Raw genomic sequence first — 23,888 nt, forward strand, 5'->3', positions numbered from 1 at the left:
TTTCAGTTGCTGTGTATGGTTAGAGAACACTTAGACTGTTTTAGCTGGTTGTGTATGGTTGTAGGACATTTAAACTTGTTTTCGCTATCTGTGTATGGTACTAGAAAGTTACCCACTGTTTCCTTGGTTACTGTAAGAGCTTGTGTGTCAAGCCGGACGGTTTCGCGCCCCGCCGCGAGTTTGGGTGTTTTTACTCTCGAGGCGTGTCCAGCTGAGCTCAATCAGCAAAGTGCTCAGGGGTGTATATAAGCAGCTAGTCTCACCATGGCAGCGGTCGCGGCAGCCTCGTGTGAAGGCTGCCTTGTGTGAAGACCGACGAGAGTAAAGACCTGCGCGACTCCACCGAGCAAAGACACAGACAAAGCACTTGAGTACTTTTACTTTATCTCTGCACTTATTATTGTTTTCCCTGCACTTTTATTATGTTTTTACTAATTCCTGTTGTTACTAACACTTGCAAAGCACGGGAGGTACGCTGCAGGCACAATCGTCACAACCTTCGATCAATACATATATCTGCTATTTCACAACTCTCTCTCTCCTTGGGCCTCTAAAATTGTCAATCTGCTGTTAACAAGGCAGATTTATTACCTCCATAGCCACTCATTCTGACTATAATCTTATGGCTCTAACTGAGACCTGGTTGAGACCGGAGGACACTGCTACACATGCAGCTCTTTCTACTAATTTCTCTCTTTCCCACACTCCTCGTCAGACAGGGAGAGGGGGTGGGACTGGACTACTGATTTCCAAAGAATGGAAATTCACTCAGAGACCGTCCCTGCCAAAAATCAGCTCCTTTGAATTCCATACAGTCACCATTATCCACCCCTTCTACATAAATGTGGTTGTCATCTACCGCCCACCGGGTACATTAGGTCACTTCTTAGATGAACTGGATGTTCTTCTCTCATCTTTTTCTGATTATGACACTCCCTTGTTGGTGCTAGGTGACTTCAACATTTACATTGAAAAACCTCAAGCTGCTGACTTCCAGACTCGCTAGCCTCTTTTGACCTCAAAGAGCACCTACTTCTGCTACTCACAAATCAGGTAATCAGCTAGGCCTTATTTACACTCGACATTGCTTCGCTGATCAAACACTAGTAACTCCACTACAAACATCGGATCATTTCCTTCTGTCTCTCAACATCCACATTACTCCTGAGCCGCCACACACTCCAACTCTAGTTGCCTTTCGCAAAAACCTACGCTCTCTCTCACCCAATAGACTATCCACCATTGTTTCAGACTCTCTTCCTCCATCTTGCAAACTCTCTGCACTTGATACGAACAGTGCCATTGATACACTCTGCTCCACACTAGCACTACCTGGATCAAACGCTACTTGAAAACTACCGACCGGTATCCCTGCTTCCATTCATGGTCAAGATTTTGGAGAAAGTAGTGTTCAATCAAGTCCTGGACTTTCTTACTCAAAACAACCTCATGGACAACAAGCAATCTGGCTTTAAGAAAGGCCACTCAACTGAGACTGCCCTGCTCTCGGCCGTGGAGGATCTCAGACTGGCCTAAAGCAAGACTCTAAATCATCTGTCCTCATCTTGCTGATTTATCAGCTGATTTTGAACACTGTAACCACCAGATCCTGCTATGTACACTTGAGTCACTGGGCGTTGCAGGCACTGTTATTCAATGGTTCAGATCTTACCTCTCTGACAGGTCATTCAGGGTGTCGTGGAGGGGAGAGGTGTCCAACCCCGCAGCATCTAAACTCTGGGGTACCTCAGGGCTCTGTTCTTCTCTTCTCAATCTACACGACATCTTTAGGACCAGTCATCCAGAAACATGGATTTTCTTTCCACTGCTATGCTGATGATATCCAGCTATACCTCACTCCTTTCACCCTGATGATCCCTCGGTTCCAGCTCGCCTCATCTCAGCCTGTCTGTCAGACATTTACACACTGGATGAAAGATCATCATCTTCAGCTTAACCTTGGCGAAACGGAAAAGTTTCTGCCAACCTGACTCTACACCATAACTTTTCAATCCAGATGGATGGGGCAACCATTACTGCATCCAAAATGGTAAAAAGCCTTGGAGTAACGATTGATGACCAACTAAACATCTCTGACTACATTTCTAGAACTGCTCGATCTTGCAGATTCGCACTCTATAACATCAGAAAGGTCCGACCCTTCATATCTGAATATGCAGCTCAACACATTGTTCAAGCTCTTGTCCTCTCCAAACTGGATTATTGCAACTCTCTGCTAGCCTGGCTTCCAGCTAATTCTATCAAACCTCTTCAGCTGCTTCAGTACACAGCAGCATGAGTGGCCTTTGATGAACCCAAAAGAGCACGTCACTCTGCTACTCACCTGTTTGCACTGGCTTCCAGTTGCTGCTCGCATCAAATTCAAAGCTCTGATGTTTGCTTACAAAGCGACCTCTGGCTTTGCTCCTTCGTATCTGCTCTCACTTCTGCAGATTTATGTGCCCTCCAGAAACGTGCGTTCTGTGAATGAACGTCGCCTCGTGGTTCCCATCCATAAGAGGGAAGAAATCACTTTCACAAACTCTCGCATTCAATCTGCCCAGTTGGTGGAATGAACTCCCTAACTGCTTCAGAATGGCAGAGTCACTTGCTGTCTTCAAGAAACGACTAAAAACTCAACTATTTAGTCTCCACTTTCCTGCCTAATCTGTAACTACCTCTCTGGCTATACCACTAACTGTACTCTCAAAAAAAAAAAATATTACTAACGCTTTGCTTCTTAGACTTTACACACCTGAAACTTGCCTATAGCACTTATTCACTGTTGCTCTTATAGTTGTAAATTGCTTCCTTGTCCTCATTTGTAAGTTGCTTTGGATAAAAGCGTCTGCTAAATGACTAAATGTAAATGTAAAATTAATTATTATTTATTTATTTATTTATTTATTATTATTATTATTATTATTATTATTATTATTATTATTATTAAGAATAAGTGAAAAGTTTTTAGCATTTAAGCATAAGTAATAATTTTATACTGACAACAAATAATAAATAAATAAACAAATAAGAATAAATCAAAAAAACTATTTGTCTAATGTAAATCTAAGCTACATATTAGCTAAGTATTTCCGTTTTAAAGAGAACAAATGTAGTCAAAGGCTGATGAACCTCTGTCTGAAAGGCCATTTTAATCAACTTTATTGCAAAATTGCTTGCCATTTTTATTTATTTATTTATTTTTTAATCTTTGGAGTAGAAATGTGGATCTTTTATACAAAGTATGAAGCTGATCAGTCCAGTGTGCACTGGTATTAGCCACAGTGTACAAGCTCGGAACTTTAAACTTGTTCACAGTTGGCATAACTTTGTTTAGTTGCAGATTTTTTGTTCTGTACAGAAATGCTGTGTTGAGAAGCATTTATGATTAATTAACCGTGACAAATTAAAGCGCAGTTAAAGTGAAATTGGTTAATCATTGCATCCTTATTTGTGAGATTCTCTGTTAATCAGAAGTGTTCAGCTGCAAGTCTAGCTCCACTCTTTGGTACTGTTCTATTGTGCTGGTACCCTTTGGAAAGGTTCCCAAAAAATGCATACCGTATTGTAGCCGTACTGTAGAATGTGCTTTCTGTACTTGTTTTACACTAATTCAGTTACAGATTTATGTTTATTCAATTAAAAATATTTAGTATGGACTTTATTTTTCAACTGCTTAAATTTGCACTAAATATTTTGTATTTAAAAAGTTTCAGTCTCCAGAAAAAATAATGGAATTATCGTCACTTTTCCAGTACTTTGAGAGAGGAGTTTAATTAGCCTGTGAAATATGGCAATTACTGTATATACAGAGGATGTGATATCATAGAATTTGTAAACAAAAGTACATTCAAAAATTGTTACCATACATTTTACATGAATTTAGAGATTATATAACATTATATGTCCCACCAATGGAATAACTTTTTAACAAAATCTTCTCTGTACTGTACATTCACAAATCTGTCTGGTAAAAAATGATAACCGCAGACCTAAATCAAATTTGTTTGAGTTGGAGGAGAATTACCTTAAAAAACAAAATGAATCCACCTAATCTTGTATTTATTTTGTATTTTTTTTTTTTTATTCTTAACAATTTTAATTCTTATGCCTTTTACTCTTTTCCTTTACTCTATTTTGTTATGTTAAGCTGCTTTGACACACTCTACATTGTAAAAAGTGCTAAATAAATAAATATGAATTTGCAACAGCTCATTGGGACAGCATATATTTATATCTTGGAACAAAAATCGTTCTAACGCCACATTTGCAAAAAAAAAAAAAAAAAAAGAAAGAAAGAAATTGTAATAGACCAAGAAAATTTGTAATCTTTGTGAGCTCAAATTTATGATAAGAGGACAATTTAAATAAGCAATAGTACAAGTTATCTCACTCTGGCTACACAATTTGTGTAGTATGAGTGGTCACACAAATAAATGTTTTAAAATTTGTTTTGAAAAAGTTATGATTTTAAGAGTAATTGATTGTGCCTAGGTTGCAGAGAGAGTGGCTGTGGAACGGGCAGAGCCAGTGGGAGAGGGGAAGTCTTGTGGATATCAGATTCGTCTGCAGAGGTGAGTGAATAAGCGCTCTGCTTTTCAAAATCGCTTAATGTTTAGATTAGTTTGCTTTCACCTCAAAATAAAAATTCTCTTATTAATAACTCATTCACATAAGTACACACACAGACAAAAAACAATTCTTAACTGGGCTAATAATACTGTGCTTACAATTTTTTATGTTTTTTTTATATGTAAATTCTAAAATGAATATACATTTCACAGGTTGGCAAATAATTTTGAGTTTGTGTGTGTGTGTGTGTGAGTGTATATGTATGTATGTATGTGCATAACGTATGTGTATGTATAACGCATCAGTAATCTCTGTTCATTAGCAACAGTTTTTTTTTTAATATTTTGTTGTCTATTACAATGTCTGCAGATTTATTACGTTTTCTTGTACTCGTTTAAAGAGAGAGAGAGTTTGGCAATGTTAAGATTTGTAAGTGTTTTTGATGCAAGTCTCTTATTTCACAAAGGGTGCATTTAAAAAAAAAACTTAGCTATTCTTATGCTTTTTAGACCATTGTATACATTTTGTTTTATCTATTTAAAAAAAAAATCTCTTTAGTCTTCCACAATCCATTAGAAATCATTTTAATATGATGATTTGCTCTTACTAGTTCTTGGTCATTAATAATATTTCTTATGATTTATTTTTCATTATTGAAGATACTATTTTGCTGAAACAGTAATTAATATATTTGACTTTTCTAGATAAACTGGTGAATGCAATTCTTTTAATGGGAATATAAAAACAAAGCAGCAATACTGTGTGATCTTCTGTGATATTCTGTTATCTGTACTTGATAATGATTTTTGATGATGTGCAATTTTTTTTAATTTTTGTTAAAGCTGTTCATGATACTTTGGATAGAAATGGGATTAAAACATTTTAATATACTATACTGCGATATTTTACTATATTAATAAAACATATATAATACTACATTAAAATAATCTAAATTGGTTTTATAAAGTATAAATTGATTTCTTATATGACCCCCTCTAGTGGACAACGTATGTATTGTAACTTATTATCTTAGGTTGATTTAAAAGCTTCATTTTTAAATCCCTCACTATGGGTAAAATCATTAAAGATATCCAAAATATTTCCACACTTTGAGATCCTGAATGTTTTTGCATCATGTTGACATTATTTGATGGGGATTAAATAATTTATTTATTAGTAGTGTATCAAATCTTCCAACATTTTCAACATTCAGACCAAATTAGGAGTCTTCATGTATTTTAGACACAAGGAAGCACTAGTGAGCCCTCCAACTGCACCCATGTCAGAACTTTGCCAGGGTCTAACGGTTCACAACTCTTATGTGGAAGCACTTGTGAGCATATTGGAAGCCTCAAAAGCACACGGGGAATGTTTCAGAGATTCTCTTGTTGCCATGGCGAAAATGTTCAAAATATCAGAAAACCTCAGTTTCACATCTGTGTTGTTTTGACATTACCATATTTGGGACACTTTAGATTAAAGATGATGACTTTGAAGCATTCCAAATGTGACACACTTCCTGCTGTCAGATGATGGCACTATAACCGACACTGACAATAGTCACATCAATGTAGTCAGACTTCTTCAATAAACTTCTGAAAATTGAAAAAATTCGGTAACTCCATGCAGAGACTATTACACATTTCCTGTTTTTTATTTCTCACCTTTACTTAATTTCTTCACCACAGCCAACCATTGGAGATAACAAAAATCTGCTCGCAATTTAGCATCATCAATGACTTGATGCTGTGCAGTTTTAGTGGTTGTCGAATGAGTTTTCAGATTTACAGTCATTAGCTCTGACAAACTGGAAGACTGCAAATTTAGTCTGAATGTTGAAAATATTGAACGATTTGATACTATTCATAAACTAAATTATGTAATTCCTCAGGAACACAGCAGGGTAGAGCTGAAAATCTTTGCCCAAAAAGTTCAGTTGGGTTTGGACTTTGTCTATGATTTTACACGAGCTTAGGCCAGACACAGACTCAGGCTTATGCTGTGTTCTCACCAAACGCGAAATGTGCGGATAAATCACGCTATTCGCATGTAAATAGACGCGTGAACATTTGAGTTTACTTGCTTCATTCGTGCGCCAAATAAGAGTTGTTCGTGCATCAAATTCATTTCACAACAGACACAGATTCATGTGATCGGCTGGGCTTCTGTCTGCCCGGTTCTCTAGTTTCTTTGCTAAATGGCTAACATGGATTTTATTGAGAAAATAACTGTGTTTATGTGCTTTATGAAGGCTGAAAAACAGCATCAATTAGTTTGGAGCAGTGTCTGAGTCCACTAGATCTTTTCAGAGGTGCACCCAGCTCTGTGAACTCAAAAACTCCTCCAGAAACTTGACCTGGATGATGAAAGCATTCAGCAGTGCTTCTGACTGAGCCGAGCCCAGTTGGATGAACTGCTGTCAGTGTGTGCAGGAGGATTTTCCCCCGGCACACCAACATCAGGCACTAAGTCATAATTACGCCCCCACAAGAGCAAGCTCCTGATTGGTTAACGCAGCGCGAATGTCCGCTGAAGTTCAGTTTTTCAAACTCGAGCAGTTCGCGCGATTTGCGCATTAAGCGCATCAAACGGTCAAATGCTGAATTTGTGCCGCGCTATTTGTGCAATTTAAGCTGTATATGAGCGGTCACGTGATTCATTTTGATTAGTCCAAGAAACGTGAAAATGGATTCTGTGTAGGTGAAACAGGTTTTACTTTGGGTTTGTTTGGGTTTCTCTTCTAAAATCGGATGGAAATTGCGAGTTGCTTCATCTCTTTCATCAATTTCAACATGCATTTGGGCTCACAGTCCCATGGCATTTATCATTGCTAAGCAACCATCAATCAACCCTGATCTCTATGGATCCACCACTGACAAACCCTGTAGCTCTCATACAAGTTTTATTTATGAAGAAAACTAAAATGCACTACAGTATTTGGTTGCTTTGTGTTTGTCTGAGGCAATTAGTTTATCGTTATTTCTTAAATGTGTGGCTCCATGCGTGAGAAGCTAATTGGGTGGTTCTTTTGGCATGACTGATGGTGTGTTTAAGGCATTCTGGTTGAGAGGTTTCAACTCACTGAACTGTAGGTGCGCCTTGAAAACAACAGCATGTCGCAACCATGTCCCTACAGTCCTGACATGTGACTTCCATTGTTTTATAGACGTTTTAAAGAGCTTTTATTTCATAATTTAACTTCAGACGCATAGTAATGCCTACTTTCAATCTAAAATAATACTGGCCTTGTGATATCCAATAGTTTTATTTTAATTAATTGATGTGTTGAGGAACAACACCGTTTTATGAGCGGTTTGAAGGGCTCTTGTTTTATAATGTCACATCAGATGGCCATAAAAACAGTTTAACTGATTCTGTGGTAATGTCTACTAACAATTTGAGATAAAACAGGCCTGTGATATCTAAAAGATTTATTTTAATTAATTGATGATTTCATGGACAACAGTGTTTTTTTTGAAAGTTTGAAGGGCTCTTGTAGTGATAATTGGATTTATCAAATATCAAAATCAGTATTTTGGCATTGATATTAATATTGAAATTTTAAACTCACGCGAGAGCCCCAATTCATGTAAAAATAACAGATAAATAACTCCTTTTAAACGGGGCACCAGACAGCTTGCCACTGTCAAAATAATTAACAATAAAATATTGTTATTTAAATTATACGAATGAGGAGTTTATTATCTGGCCAAATCTGAAGGATAATGAGATCATGTGACTTGTAGAGCCTTTTACAGTATTATCAACACAAGAAAGACACAATTGTAATAAATGTGTATTTATTAACAAAATAGTAAACAAGGGTAACTAAAATTACTAAATGTACAATAAAGAAGTGCATAGGCATAAAGGTGATTAAGTTAAGGTAAACCTTATTCTACAATAACAAAGAACTGAGGTTAGTTTTTGTTATTAATGAATATCAGTTATAAGCATAGAATTAATTAGAATATTTTATACTGAAACACACTATGCCAAGGTCTAATTTAAAGGGTTGGAAAGTTGTATATTTACGTTTCTGCCGTTGATGTGGTGTTTGGAAGAAGTTGGATCTTCTTGCAGGTCTTTAAGCATGGAACGAGCAGACTTAGCTCTCTTGAGCTTTGAGAAGAAGAAATCTGTAGATTCTGGAACACGCAGAACTGGATATTTCTGGAGGTGGTTTTTCTGATGTCGGGACACGCTGACGTCTTTTCCTTGAAGGTAGAGTTCCTGGAAATCTGGGACACACAGATTTGACACGGAGGTGGCAGTCTAGAAGCTATGGTTTCAGATGCCTTCAGAAGTCCTAGTTACAACATCACTTTTGATACCACTCTTCTTTGTACCACACTCCGTTACAATTGCATACCACCTCACATTTTGTTACTAACACACATCTGCACCACTCTTGCTCTGAACATCTCTTTTTTTGAGAGAATGTTTTTAATATTTTCTCTGGAAGGCGCGATTGAAAGGATGTCACCTTTCAAATCCAGCATTGTGATTGGATGATCCTGTGAGTTGGTCACTGGGAGGTGTCATCCATAGTGTGACCTGTATTTGCATAGTCATAGTCCACCGGTTAACTATTCTAGTATTTAAGAGTCTTAAATATTTTCCTATGCATAATTAACTTTCCAAACCACATATAATTTACCCAAGGCATTATTTGCAATATATAGAGTCTAAACATCACTATGTATTGTTGATCTTTACCCAAGCATTCATATATAAACCTTAACAAGCAAAGTTTCATACAGTGGAGTATTTCAAGCAGTGCATATTAAACATAAGTGAAATATTCCATTTGTGTTTCCTTTGTGAAATGTCAGTTTTCTGATCCATGTGTCTCACTGTGTCTGAGACGATGTAGAATGTTGATTGGATTAAGAAGCTGTGTTGCAAGTTCTGGGCTCTTAACACCTTTGACTTTCATATAAACAAAAGACAGATGGTCACTGTCTCAATTGCCACTTTCTGATAAGCTTAAGAAAAAGGCCAGAGTTTAGTGTTAACTCCGCAGCATTTGTTTGTATTGGAAATTCTAAACAAATTTCCATAATTTGGAACGTGTTAAAGGTAATTTTCACACGTTTCCTGGCTTTACCACTGATCACTACACTCTTATTTGATAATTTCACATCAGATGTCCGTGAAAAAGGTTTAGCTTACACTGTGGTGATGTCTACTAACAATTTGAGGTAAAACAGGCCTGTGATATTTATTTTTGTATTTATATTGTGATTTTATTTTAATTAATTTATGAGTTCACAGACAACAGTGTTTCTGGAAAGTTTGAAGGGCTCTTATTTTATAATTTTACATCAGATGGCCATGAAAAAGGTTTAGCTGACACTGTGGTAATGTCTACTAACAATTTGAGGTAGTTTTATTTTTAATAATTGATGAGTTCACATACAACAGTGTTTTTGGAAGGTTTGAAGGGCTTCTATTTTATAATTCCACATGAGATATGCATTACTGTTATTTATGTGGGATGAATAGGAGTCTGTATGGATCTTACTACAAACATGATGGCGGTGTAGAGCGAGCTCGACCAGTTTGTGCGGTATGGACCCATAGGCATTTACCAGGTCCAACCGCAAGACAACCAAGTGCCCTCTGTTCTCATGGGCCTCTCTGATGAGTTGTATAACTACTCCAGTATGTTCTAAGCAGCCGGGGGCTTCAGGAATCCCCCCTTCTGCACTGAAGGGTCGTTATAATTGTTCTTGAGGAGAAACTCTGTCAGTCTTTGTGAGACGATGCTAAAAAACACTTTCCCTTCAACACTCAATAGAGAGATGGTTCGAAACTGGTTGATGTTTTTCGAGTTTTCCTCTTTAGGAATCCACACTCCCTCGGCATACCTCCACTGCTCAGCAACTCTTCCTCGTTGCCAAATCACCTTCAAGATCTTCCACAGATACCGGAGAAGCCCTGGGCAGCGCTCATAGACCAAGTAAGGTATGCCACTAGGGCCTGGAGTAGATGCTGAGTGATCTCCTTGACCTCCTTCAGACTTGGCCCCCTCAAATTGAACTCTCTTGCTGGGGCAGCGAGGCTGATAAGAGCTTTGTTGGGCTCCAGTTCCTGCTCTCTCTGTGGATCGCTCACTGTGTCCTCAAGAAAGCGATTCACTTCCTAGATTGAGCACTCAAGTCGACTGCTGCGTTTGTCCCCGAGCAGCTGTTTTGTGAAGCCGAAGGGATTGGTGATGAAGGCCGCTCGCTTTCTGGCTCTTTCTCGCCCCCGTCTCCAATGCCACTCTGCTTTGTGTAGGATCATCAGCTTCTTCCGCAAAATGTTTTTCCACTCCACTAATAATTGCTTCTCCTCATCAGTAGCTTTCTTATACAGCTTCTTGAGGGAACGAAGCTCCTGACGCAGGTGATGTATCTGGGTAGCCCTACGGTTCATAGTGTTGGAGGTGGGCTTGGTTCTTCCTTTCTCTACGCAACCGAATCTTTCTAGAGCTTAGCTAAAGATGATGGTAGTCATCGTTTTGAGTCAGCTATCTGCATCTCCTTTGGCTATGGTTTGAATGATGTTGGACACATCTTCATTGAACTGTAGCCACTCACTTTGTTTGCTGGCTGTGGATCATTTAATATGCTGTTGAACTACTTTTCTTGGAATTTGAGGGTCTGGTACATGAAGGGACTTGGCTCTGTGGGTGCCTCCTGGCCGGGCTCCTCCTGCGTCTCACCAGGTTCAGGACCTGTGCGTTGCACTTTACTCTCCTGCTCCAAACATTTTATTCTGGCCTGATGGATTTCTAGGCCCCGATGATTCTTACACAGCTTTCCGCAAATGCAAGTCAAATATGTTACGTTCGTCATCTGTTCGTTTGCATTGGTTGTTAACCTTTCATCCGTCCTTTTGGAGATCCCCCCCACCCCCCTCTTGGGATCTCCTGGGGTTATCTCTCTGTAGGGCTTTCCGTAGCTTGTTTGGGTTCTCTCTGAAACAATTTGAAAGACACAGGCTGGGGTGCTAACCCATATTGTCCTAGGTGCCGTCTTTCCGTGCCGTCAACTGTCTCTCCAGTAGTCAACCAAACTATTCTTGGTTGCCACCTAGTCTATTCCTAGGAGTCACTGGCTGCGCCAGGCTTGATTTAGGAAAGAAACATCTCATGGATGCATTTGGGACACACCATCAGTGATGTATCCTGGGATCATTGGGACGTTCGGGTCTCTCAATATCATACACTCTCACCTAGGTGACCCAGCCGGGGTTGATCAAGTCCCGACTTGTGTCCCAGTAGCAGTCCAAGGATCTGCCCTCTTAATCCACAGCCACCTTGTGGCCTTCTCTGTGGCTTCGCTTGAGGATCGAATGGCCCCTTTCTTTGCCACCCCTGTAGTGCCCAAACGACTGAGGACTTTACAAAGTGAAAGCCCTGCAAAGCCTCTACATCCTATTTCTATGGGCTCATAGAAAGTTCTCCAGCCTCTCTCCTTGCACTCCTCCACTAATTCCTAGTACTTGGCACACTTCCTCTCATTTGCTGCTTCAATACGGTCTTGCCAAGGCACTGTAAGCTCCAGAATAATTAGCTGTCTTGAAGCTTCTGAGAAAAAGTAAACAAGTCGTCGTTTTTGTTGATCAGATGTACTCCAAATGAATACATTGAAATATATTACTTTATCTAATTGCCCACATCAAACCAGAAAGGATTAACCAAATTGCAATGAAGAAATGTAGCTTTTCGACAGTTTCAATATCACTATTACAGAATTGGAAGACATTACAATTCACATTAAATCTTTTTCTAGAAACTCCTTTGCAGAGTAAATATCATACATGATTTTAAAATGTACTTTATATTTTGGAGGAAGAGGAAATGAAATATTTGCATCTTATTTTCTTAACTAAATTCTTATTAAAAGGTTGAAGTTTTTAATTTCTTTGGACCAGGATAGCATTCCTGCATAAGACACTTTCTAATAAACATATTTGTAAATTTTTTGTCTACAAAACTCAACTTACTAATAATTACTTTCAAAAATATTTTTTAAATACAAATTTAAAGATATGCCAAGCTCATTGTAACCAAAAATTATCAAATACCATTTTGCCACCAGTCCTCAAAAAAAGAAAAGAAAAAGATTTACGTTGCATTAATATACAGTGATTATTCCATAATGATACATTAAGTTAGAAAGTTTCAGTGGAATTTTAGATCATTCAAAGTCACACTGTTAAAAAAAAAAAAACTTTATACCTCCAAGTTTTTTTAACAAATAAAATGGGATTACAAACCAATAAGAATACTCATTTTGAAATTTTTGCAGCCATTTAAATTTTTGTACTCCATTAATAATATCAAAATCTGTTCCCTTTAATGGGCCATGAAACCCCCATCTTTCGGTTCAAGTCTACCTCAAAGTATTTTCAAAAACTGCTTTATGATGGGCATGGAGTGCTGTGAGCAGAGGCAGGAGTGGGTGTGGCCGGCAGAGCAGGGGAGAAAGAAGGGAGTGAACTGCCAGTTGGCTCACAAAATAAGACACAAACCGTGAGGAGACACGTGATTTTATAGTTTACAAAGTTAAAATGCAAAGAAATAAACAGTGAGTAATTTAATGCCCTTCGACATTTGTTATTTGTAATTTCATATACACAACCACAATTTGTTATATAATTATAAAAATAATCATGTTTATTTAAACACTATAAATGAAGAGGACTTCTCTTCTCCTCAATCTCCGGGTCTGAATGCAGACACGGTGGATAGTAGTGCAGCAGCTCTCTTGCCCTATCTATTTCAACCATTCGCCTTGCCAGTTATCCGTAAAATGTAAAAAATAGGCGAACACAGCAGCATGGATATAAGCAATGTGTCTGAATGGTAATAAACTCAACTGAGAAAAGGCAAAGTCTGCCATTCTCCAGTTCTCGAACAGCTCTCCCCAAAAAAAAGCTTGCTGCAAAGTAACAGCTTTGCTGTATTAGTAGCCCTGACAGCATCGCGGGGGAAAACATGCAACGAACCTCGTGGATCATGGAAACAAACACATACGACCATTTATTAACGGCTAAATACTGTGTGCCGTGTGCAGACGCTGTCTCACCCAGTTATTGAGTTTCACAGCATGGCAGATCTGCCTTACCTTCGAAAAGCACGTGCTCTCATGAATAATTAAGAAACAGGCTCTTCTCATAGGATAAGAAAACTCTGCTATGAATAATAATGAGAAACCGATGCATCATCACTCCACTAGCAGATGGGCGCTACGTCACCGATTTTGATCCTGCCCCTAAAATTATTTTAAACCTGGAAGATAAAATTAGCTGACAAAAGCTCATAATAATCCAGTTGTCCCCACAATTAAAACTAACAGGTGCTAACGTTGTCTTAACTGATGCTCAATGCACAAATCTGTTAAAATAAAAAAAAATGTACTTGAGGGTTTCTTGAACCTTTAATCCACCTTCACCATATTCCTTATTTATATAATCTTTCCTAATATAATAATAATCTTTTCTCCAAATGAAATCATAATTAATTCTATTCATTTCTTTGAACTTTTTGGTTGAAATTGATAATGAGAAGCATGGATAAATTAATCTGGAAATACTTTTAATTTTTGTCAATAATATTCTAACAGAAATTATAATAACCCTCTGCACCCAAGAATTTAAAATGATCTTTCTTTTCTCAATTTTGTGTCAATGTTTAGCTTTTTCGCTTCTCTCTACAGTACATCTTTTGAAATTCAATCATTCATTTTCTTTTCAGCTTAGTCCCTTTATTAATCCGGGGTCGCCACAGCGGAATGAACCGCCAACTTATCCAGCCTTTGATTTATGCAGCGGATACCCTCCAGCTGCAACCCATCACTGGGAAACGTGCACACTTATTCACACACACACACACATACACTACGGACAATTTAGCCTAACCAATTCACCTGTATGTCTTTGGACTGTGGGGGAAACCGGAGCACCCAGAGGATACCCATGCGAATGCAGGGAGAACATGCAAACTCCACACAGAAACGCCAACTGACCCTGCCGAGGCTCGAACCAGCAACTTTCTTGCTGTGAGGCGACAGCACTACCTACTGCGCCACTGCGTCACCTTCTTTTGAAATGATAATGCCTAAATATTATCAAGTGAGGTCAAAGGGTGGTCATGGATGGCCCTCAGTTCACATTTTGATTAAACTAGCTTAAGTGCTAAGGGCATTTGTGTATTGTCTTTAAAAAAGTTGTATCATCAGCTAGCTTACTAATTATAAGATTGTGTTTCATAAAATCTTTCTTCTTGATTTATTAACAAACTCCCTCTAGCATTTCTTTCTTGATGTATTTTTTTTTACAACAATATGAATATATTTCCTCCATCTAATTGCCCAGTATAAATATATATATATATACACATATGAATACACGTATGGTTACACCCTCGTTACAAAAAAAAAAAAATATATATATATATATATATATATATATATATAAATGAATTAAGTAAATATGAATTAATTTATGACAACAATTATTTTGTGTTTACGCATTTGTTTTTTGACTTTAGCATATTTTGAAACTCTGTAGTTCACTGGCTCTAAATAAACATACCGGGATACCATAGGTCACAAGAGGTTGGGTTTTTGGCCCCGTCTACACTACTACGTTTTAGTTTTAAAACGCACAATTGTTGCTACAGTTACACCCTCTGTCCACACTACGTCGGAGTTTTCGAGAGCCGAAAATGGAGCATTTTGGAAACGGTGAAGAGGCCGTTTTCATTCTAAAAAGATGCTGCTTCGTGTCAGTGTGGATGAGGGAAAACAGAGACATCTTAAAACGGAGGCGTGGCTGCAGACTTTTATCTCATTGGGGCTTTTTCCTCAATATTAAGGAGCATACACACAGTTCAGTCTTGCATCCTCTCAGTTTAAGTTTAGATTTCGCAAGTTTGATATGGAAAACAAACTCCACATTGGGTAAATCTTCAGAATCAGAATCAGAAAGAGCTATATTGACAGGTATGTTCACACATACGAGGAGTTTTGTTTTCGTGACAGAGCTTCTACAGTGCAACAGAATAACAGAGACAGGACAAAAAAACAGATAATAAATATATTTTTAAAAATACAAGTAAGTAGTGAATGCAAATATACAAATTGACAAGTGTATGTACAGGTATATTACTATATACAACGTTGTATGTGCAGGTGTTATGTGCAAATTGGCATGTAAAGTGTGTTGTTAAATAAGTGTATATGTGTATTAAAGTGTATAGCAAGTTGTAATGTTGGTTCCACAATTATTATCATCAAGTGTTCATGAGATGGATTGCCTGAGGGAAGAAACTGTTTCTGTGTTGGGCTTTTCTGGTGCGCTGTAATCTGTAGGAGGTCGTATTTAGTAGCTGAGCTGAACCAGACAGTTATTGATGTGCAGATGACTGACTCGATGGAGGTGTAGAACTGTTTCAGCAGCTCCTTTGGGAGGTTGAACTTCCTCAGCTGACGAAGAAAGTACAGCCTCTGTTGAGCTTTTTTGATAATGGAGTCAATGTGAGTGTCCTACTTCAGGTCCTGAGAGATGGTGGTACCCAAGAACCTGAATGACTCCACTGCTGCCACAATGCTGTCCATGATGCTCAGTGGGGGAAGAGCAGGGAGGTTTCTTCTGAAGTTCAATATCATCTCCACTGTTTTGAGCGTGTTGAGCTCCAGGTTGTTGTGACTGCACCAGACAGCCAACTCCTTATCCTCCTGTCTGTAAGCAGACTCATCACCGTCCTGAATGAGGCAGATAAGTGTGGTGTCGACTGCAAACTTGAAGAGATTGACAGAGGAGTCTTTTGAAGTGCAGTCATTCGTGCACAGGGAGAAGAGCAGTGGGGAAAGGACACACCCCTGGGGACGCCAGTGCTGATTGTGCGGATACTGGGTGAGAATTTTTTCAGCTTCACCAGCTGCTGCCTGTCCGTTACTGTGTGTTCACACCGAAAGCGGTGAGAGTGTCCAAGGTCGCTCTGGCCGCCCTGGCACCAATGCTGTCTGCCTTCAGCTCCGGCGGTGAGAGCGTCAAACATCGCTGCATTAATCTTGTATTTAAAGGGGCCGTTTATCAGTATATCAGTTACATTCATGCATAAAACATGCTTTCTAGCTTAAAAATGTTGCGCACATCTTATCAAATTCATTTAACAATGGAAGATGCAAGTTGTGTGGCTTTGCTCTACTTAATTATCTAATATGCCCATATGTCTGAAATATCTTGAAGCAGCAATACTGTTTTGTACTGTCGCATGAGATTCCCACGTTTTTAAAGGTGTGTGTATATATATATATATATATATATATATATATATATATATATATATATATATATATATATATATATATATAAAACATTAATGCACATCAGTAACTTATTTAATGCAAGTTCCTGTAAGAAAACATAGTAAATAATTGGAAATATATTTTCCTATACTTGCACTCAGCCGAAACACATTGCCTGAGAACAAGTAATAGATTTAAAAGACCAAAGTCGGGGAATATGTCGCTAGATGTAGACAACAAGATGAATTAAATATCACGTTTAACAAATATAGTGAGATTACATCCAGTGGTAAACCCTTGGTGAACAGTCCGACACGCACAGCTCTAATATGGATATGTGCTCAAAGCACTCTGCAGTGCCTGCCAGGGTGTGTGTGTGTGTGGTCACGTGATGTGCATTTTCACCATTTTAATGTAGACGCAGAGCTGTTCAAAAATGCTGAGTGAAATGCCAATGTGGATGTGGATCATTTTTATTCTAAAATGCCATTTTAAAACTAAAACATGTTGGTGTAAACGGGGCCTTTGATTAGCATTGGCATGGGAAAAGGCATCATCACACTTCTCAACCAATGAGATGATTTAGGGCGGGCCTAAAGGTGGTCACACACCGGATGCGCCATTCTACGACATGTATGCAGCGCCATTCTTTTTAGAGTTGTAAACATAGGTTTCTATCAGGGTCCGAACCTGTCACATAGCTACAATTCAGAACACTGTTCAGTTTTCTGTTGTGCCACAGAGCGCCATCTGCATAGTTTGACATTATATATTATGCGAATGTGCATGTTCAGTGTGTGTTACTGCCAACTGTCATGTGCTGAGTTTTATCTAGAGAATTTATCAAGAAAATTCAATACAAAAATGTACTTCACAGACTATAATCCTTTGGACAGTAAAACTTTGTTGTTGCTTTAAAACATTTAGCCTCACTCTAGTAGGAAAACCCTGGTGTGGACTGTTCTATCTTGATTTAAAAAAAAAAAAGTTTCTTCTTTACCTCTTCAGAAAAAAAAAATTCTTAAAGTTAACTTGCTGTTGCTTCCAAGTGTCCTGTCATAATTTTATGAACAAGCCTCTGAAATCTGAGCATAACTTAATTTCTATTTCAAGCTAGGCAAACTTTTAATGTCCTGGCAGTGGCAATTATCTTAAATTTAATTTCATTACACTTTTTAAGTTTATTTAAATATATAAAGAATTTAATAAGTATTTTTAACTGCTAAAATATTGTGGGAATGTTGTGGTTTTTGTACTTGTCTATACACTTACTCAGTACTTTTAAAATAAAAGTACTTAATACACTTATTTAGAAATAATTATAGATTTTTGTGTATAATGTGATTTAAGCAGCCAACCATGTGATTAATTGTGATAAAATTAAATATAAAAAAATTATTGCCCAGCACTAATATATATATATATATATATATATATATATATATATATATATATATATATATATATATATATATATATATATATATATAGGCTGGGCTATGTTATCGATTAACTCGAGTGTGAAGTTTACATTGGTTTGTTTGAATGAAAATTGGTTTTCACCTGATGCTCACCTCTGTGCTCCTGTTGTTCTCCCACCCATCACCTTCCCACCCCCCTGCATTTGCCATAGAAACACACAAACAACATGGCATCGAACAGAGAAGAACTTTTGAGAAATGTTATGCTCTGAAATTAAATACAACCAGTGGCGCCTCCAAGGAGTGTGTAAACACCCATTATGATTTTGCTGTTGAAATAAAATGCAGCCACTAAATTATTGTGGATTGATTGGTGCCACCAACATAGCTGATTCACACTCCCTTCCTGGTACTTGTGGGCAGCATGCACACACAAAAGACAACAATGGTCATTATTTAAAAAAAACAACAATGGGTATGTATGCCATACTCTGTTAACCTTTCTATATACTAAGTTTAAGTGTTGCTTAACAGGGCTATGAATTTTGGTTGAGGGTAAAGTTCTTTTAACATAAGTTTTTTAGTATTGTTTGATGACAAAACAAAACTTTGGGTTCACATTGTTGTATTTGTTTACTAAGAAATTATTGTTTTTGAAATGAAAAATTGTGTTTTATCAGATTAAAAATGACAAATCCTAAATAAACAATAAATACATGCATTTTGAAACCAGCTTTTCAGAATCTAGCTTATTTAGCACCTCCATTTTTTGCTTGTTGAATTACAAGGGCCAGAAATCTCAATGATTTTGTGCATGTATTTTGCAAAAAGGTACATCAATAAAAAAAAATGTATTTATAATATTGTGGCTCAAAATGGAAGATTATACTATTAGGGTCTGTATAGTGAGTGTGTATGTAGTAGTGTCTTTTGTTCAGTTTGTTAATTAATTCATTAATTTTAGATATGGCATGTACTGTATGCTGTACAAAAAAAGTATGTGAAAAATAACTGACCTGAAAACTGGTTTTAAACTAAATATTGATTTTTATTCTGTTTGCACATGTACTTTCTGAATTATTTCAAGAAATAAATTGCAATATTGGTGACGCAGTGGCGCAGTAGGTAGGGCTGTCGTCTCACAGCAAGAAGGTCGTTGGTTCGAGCCTCGGCTTGGTCAGTTGGCGTTTCTGTGTGGAGTTTGCATGTTCTCCCTGCGGTTTCGGGTGGGTTTCCTCCGGGTGCTCCAGTTTCCCCCACAGTCCAAAGACATGCGGTATAGGTAAATTGGGTAGGCTAAATTGTCCATAGTGAGTGAGTGAGTGAGTGTGGATGGATGGATGTTTCCCAGAGATGGGTTGCGGCTGGAAGGGCATCCGCTGCGTAAAACGTTCTGGATAAGTTAGCTGTTCATTCCGCTGTGGCGAACCCAGATTAATAAAGGGACTAAGCTGAAAAGAAAATGTATGAATGAATGAAATTGCAATATTTTAAGAGTAATTAATTAATTAAAACCACATTATTTCATTTGCCAGAAACAAAAATATAACATTACACTGAATTCATATTTTTTGTGTGCCAGCCCAAGATTTGGTGTGAACTCATCTGGCCACCCCTAAGACAATTTTCTGGGAGCACCGAATACTACACGGCCACACAAACACACCTGCCAAAAAATGGCGTAATTCAGGGCTCTCAGACACCCATTAAAACGGTGCACCACACCTTTTATTAGTCACAGTGAGAAATAATGAATAAGACAATAGAGAAGACCCGCAAATTGAAGGAACCTTTTACCTATCTAATGTGGGACCTCAATGTTGCTGTTTCCCTGATAAATTGTGACCCAGCCACAAAAAAAAAAAAAAAAAGCTGTTCATTATTAGGTACCGTAAATATTAACCATATCAACAATGTTATTAACTCGCTCAGTGCACTAATATTAGTCCACCATATGCACTGGCCCGATGCAAATTAAATGCAATAATATGTAACCCACATGCCTAGCGTGAGTCATTTATATAAAATGAAAAGACTCTGAATTTATGTTCATGTTGAAATAAAACATACAAAATAATAGGGAAATAATTGATCTTGAAAATGGACAGGAAGTTTAACAAATTTGGTTTCAATGTTTGCAGAATTATTTAAGGAATGTAATAAGGCCAGTTTCATCACAATGTGGTCAGCATAGCAGAAGTTATTAGCATTTTTCAAAATTTCTCTATAACTTTTGGCCACAAGGTGGTACTTCTCCAGAATTTTTGAGCACTTTCAGGGCAGGGTGTTGATGATGCACACCATTTTTTGTGACAATACCTCAAAGCATTTGTAAAATATAACATTGTTTGAAAAAATTCAAAATGGTTGAGACCCAAAATGCCAAACTTGGGAAAATTGGATACCACTAGGTGGCACAGCACTGAAACTGTGCATGAAACCCCAGATCATAGTTGTTATAACACATATCAAGCTTGATGTGAATAGAGGTATAGCCTTAAGTATGATTTTGCTTGCTTTTTGATTAATTGAATTGCATGTTATTTGTCAATGGTTTGAGGGAATCATACCTCTCAAACTCAATTCCTGGAGGGCTGCAGATTTTAGCTCCAACCACCTCCAACTCACACCTGCTTCATGGTCTCAAGTACTCTTAAACACCTTGATTAGTTGGATCAGCTGTGTTTTATTAGGGTTGGATTGAATCTGTGACCCTCCAGGAATCGAGTTTGAGACCCATGGTCTAGGGCGAGTTAAAAAAGTAAGTTTTGCAAACTTTTAAAAATAGAAAGAAAGAAATAACCTTACGATTTTTTAAAAGTTGGTATCAGTTTAAATTAAAAGAAGATATAGGGAAAAAAATTTCTCACAGAAAAGTTTTGCATTAACAGATGTATTGCTATACATGTGTATATTTTGCTATAAATTTAGTGTGTATTGTTACAAAACAAACACGTAATGTCACACTAAACTCCAAAAATGGGCTGGACAAAATTGATGGCACCCTTTCAAAATAGTGGATAAAAAATAAGATTGTTTCAAGCATGTGATGCTTCTTTAAACTCCCCCAGGGCAAGTAACAGGTGTGGGCAATATAAAAATCACACCTGAAAGCTGATTAAAAGGAGAGAATTTCACTTAAGCTGCGTCTCAAATGGCACACAATACACTCATGCATTGTTGCACTCATGTACTTATGCACTCACACACTCAACAGCATAGTACATGTAGGTAGTGTCGTCCCAAATGGAGCACTAACGTTTTTTTACTAAGTGGAAATTCAAACCGTTTCCTTGATGACGTTTAGCGATTGCCAAATCAGTAAAATAAATGACCAAACTATCAAAAAATACCTGCCATGAGTATAACCGTGTATACCACCGGGAGGCGCTATAATCACTCTCGTAGGAGAATTTTGCTTTCACCATCCAAAATAAATAAAGTTATCCAACATGTGCGCCCGATAGTTCCGCCCCTTCCGCTACGTGAGCAAACCTGCGGTTGTTGAGTGCGTGAAGTGTCCATCATTACACACTTCATTTTATCGGCTGAATGAGTGCATCATCCGGGTAATTAATTTTTAGAGTTTTCAGTGTGAACGCACTATTTATACTACAAAATGGCATAGAATAGTGCAGAAGTATGCGATTTGGGACGCATCTTATGTATTTACATTGTGTGTGCCACACCAAGCATGAAAAACAGAAAGAGGAGAAGAGAACTGTCGGTGGACGTGAAAAGCAAAATTGTGGAAAAATATCAACAATCTCAAGGTTACAAGTCCATCTCCAGAGATCCAGATTTGCCTTTGTTCACAGTGCGCAACATTATTAAGACGTTTGCAACCTATGGCACTGTAGCTAATCTCCCTTGGGGTGGACAAAAGAGAGACATTGATAAAAGGTTGCAACGCAGGATAGTCTGGATGGTGGATAAGCAGCCACAAACAAGTTCCAAAGCAACTGCTGTCATGCAAAGACGTTAATTGAATTATGTGCTATAACATGTAAAAGGGTCTCATGAAAGGAACATTCAAAAAGCAACTCATGTATACACCTTAATCATATTATTGTCTTATTCAGATTAAGTCAAATAATTTAATTAAAGGTGTCCATATAAAGTAGTCAGTGTCATCTGTTGACATTTAAATGAAATCAAACGCTATGACAGGAGACCCAGGAGGACTCCACTGCTGAATAAAAAAGCAAGACTGAAACCAAAATGTACTTGGAGTAAGCCAAATTCCTTCTGAGAAAATGTCTTGTGGACAGATGAGACCAAGATAGAGCTATTTGGTAAAACACATAATTCTACTGTTTAGAGAAATGGAATGAGGCCTAAAAAGGAATGAACGCAGTCCCTATAGTAAAATATGGTGGACGTTTAAAGATATTTTGGGGTTGTTTTGCTGACTGTGTGCAAGGCATCATGAAATCTGAGGATTATCTAATAAATATATATAATAAAGAAATATATATAATAAATAAATAAATATATATACTTATATATATATATATATATATATATATATATATATATATATATATATATATATATATATATGTGTGTGTGTGTGTCTGTGTGTGTGTGTATGTATGTATGTATGTATATATATATATATATATATATATATATATATATATATATATATATATATATATATATATTTATTATATATATTTATTTATTTATTATATATTTGTTCGTGGCATCCCTTTTATGGCCAAATTATACTCTGAAATTTTTTTTTTTTCACTGTTTTATTTGTCCTTGTATTCATGCCATACACTCTCTGTCATTGCTTTCAGCCGGTTACCTCGGAAGCAAGGCTCAGTGTTGTATTGTACAACAGGTGTTATTCTTCAGTGGCTTCACTCAGATCCGTAAGTGCCCTATACTGCTTCCCTTCTTTTCTCTGTTTCAATAACCTCTTGTGCAATGTCCATGAAAACTTTTAACTATGTGATCACAAAGAAATGTTACTATTGTGTCATTATAAAAATATATATATAGTTTGTTTCTTCTCATCCATTCAGAAATACAATACATGGTACGAGGTCACGGTTCGATTATGCACTCCAACGATGAATACAGTCAGTCCAAATGTGCTAACTGCTTAGACAGAAAAGACTTTACAGCCATTCACAAAGAAGACATCTTTGCATCTGAAAACAAAAGATGCATCGATCAGAAATGGCTTTGCCTTGTTGCCCATGTCATGTGAACTTGTTACTGTAAACAGAAGCTCGCAATACTTGTCACGTATCCAAATCCAAGTTCACTGATTTGGACTGACAGTGATGAGCATACACATTTTAATAGAAAGCTATACACCCCATTGGCCACTGCATTGTGCATCAGCTGTTTATTCACATGTCTATGAAGGGTCTAGTTTTCTATCATATCATATGGTAACTTCTATCTTCACTACACACATAAAAGACTGAAAAGTTGTTGTTCAGTGCATCAGCTGTTATGAATGGACCTCCATCTAGCATTTATTAAGGTTTCAGTTTATTTTAGTTTTCAGTGCTTTCAGAACCTTTCTAAATTAATGAATAGAATATGTGGTTTTCCACCAAGGCAA

The 23,888-nt window shown here is 37.4% G+C and overlaps 1 protein-coding gene across 2 annotated transcripts in view; it reads left to right on the forward strand.

Moving 5' to 3' along the window:
• dhx36 (DEAH (Asp-Glu-Ala-His) box polypeptide 36) overlaps window positions 1-23,888 on the forward strand; it is a 170,587-nt gene that overhangs the window by 45,987 nt on the left and 100,712 nt on the right. For both annotated transcript variants that reach the window (XM_056478445.1, XM_056478446.1), the window contains exons 6-7: window positions 4,495-4,574; window positions 23,110-23,184. In XM_056478445.1, coding sequence (XP_056334420.1) covers window positions 4,495-4,574; window positions 23,110-23,184 — 155 coding nt within the window. The remainder of the gene's footprint in view (window positions 1-4,494; window positions 4,575-23,109; window positions 23,185-23,888) is intronic.

The sequence above is a fragment of the Danio aesculapii genome, chromosome 18 (genome assembly GCF_903798145.1).
Source record: "Danio aesculapii chromosome 18, fDanAes4.1, whole genome shotgun sequence".
NCBI classification, from domain to species: domain Eukaryota; kingdom Metazoa; phylum Chordata; class Actinopteri; order Cypriniformes; family Danionidae; genus Danio; species Danio aesculapii.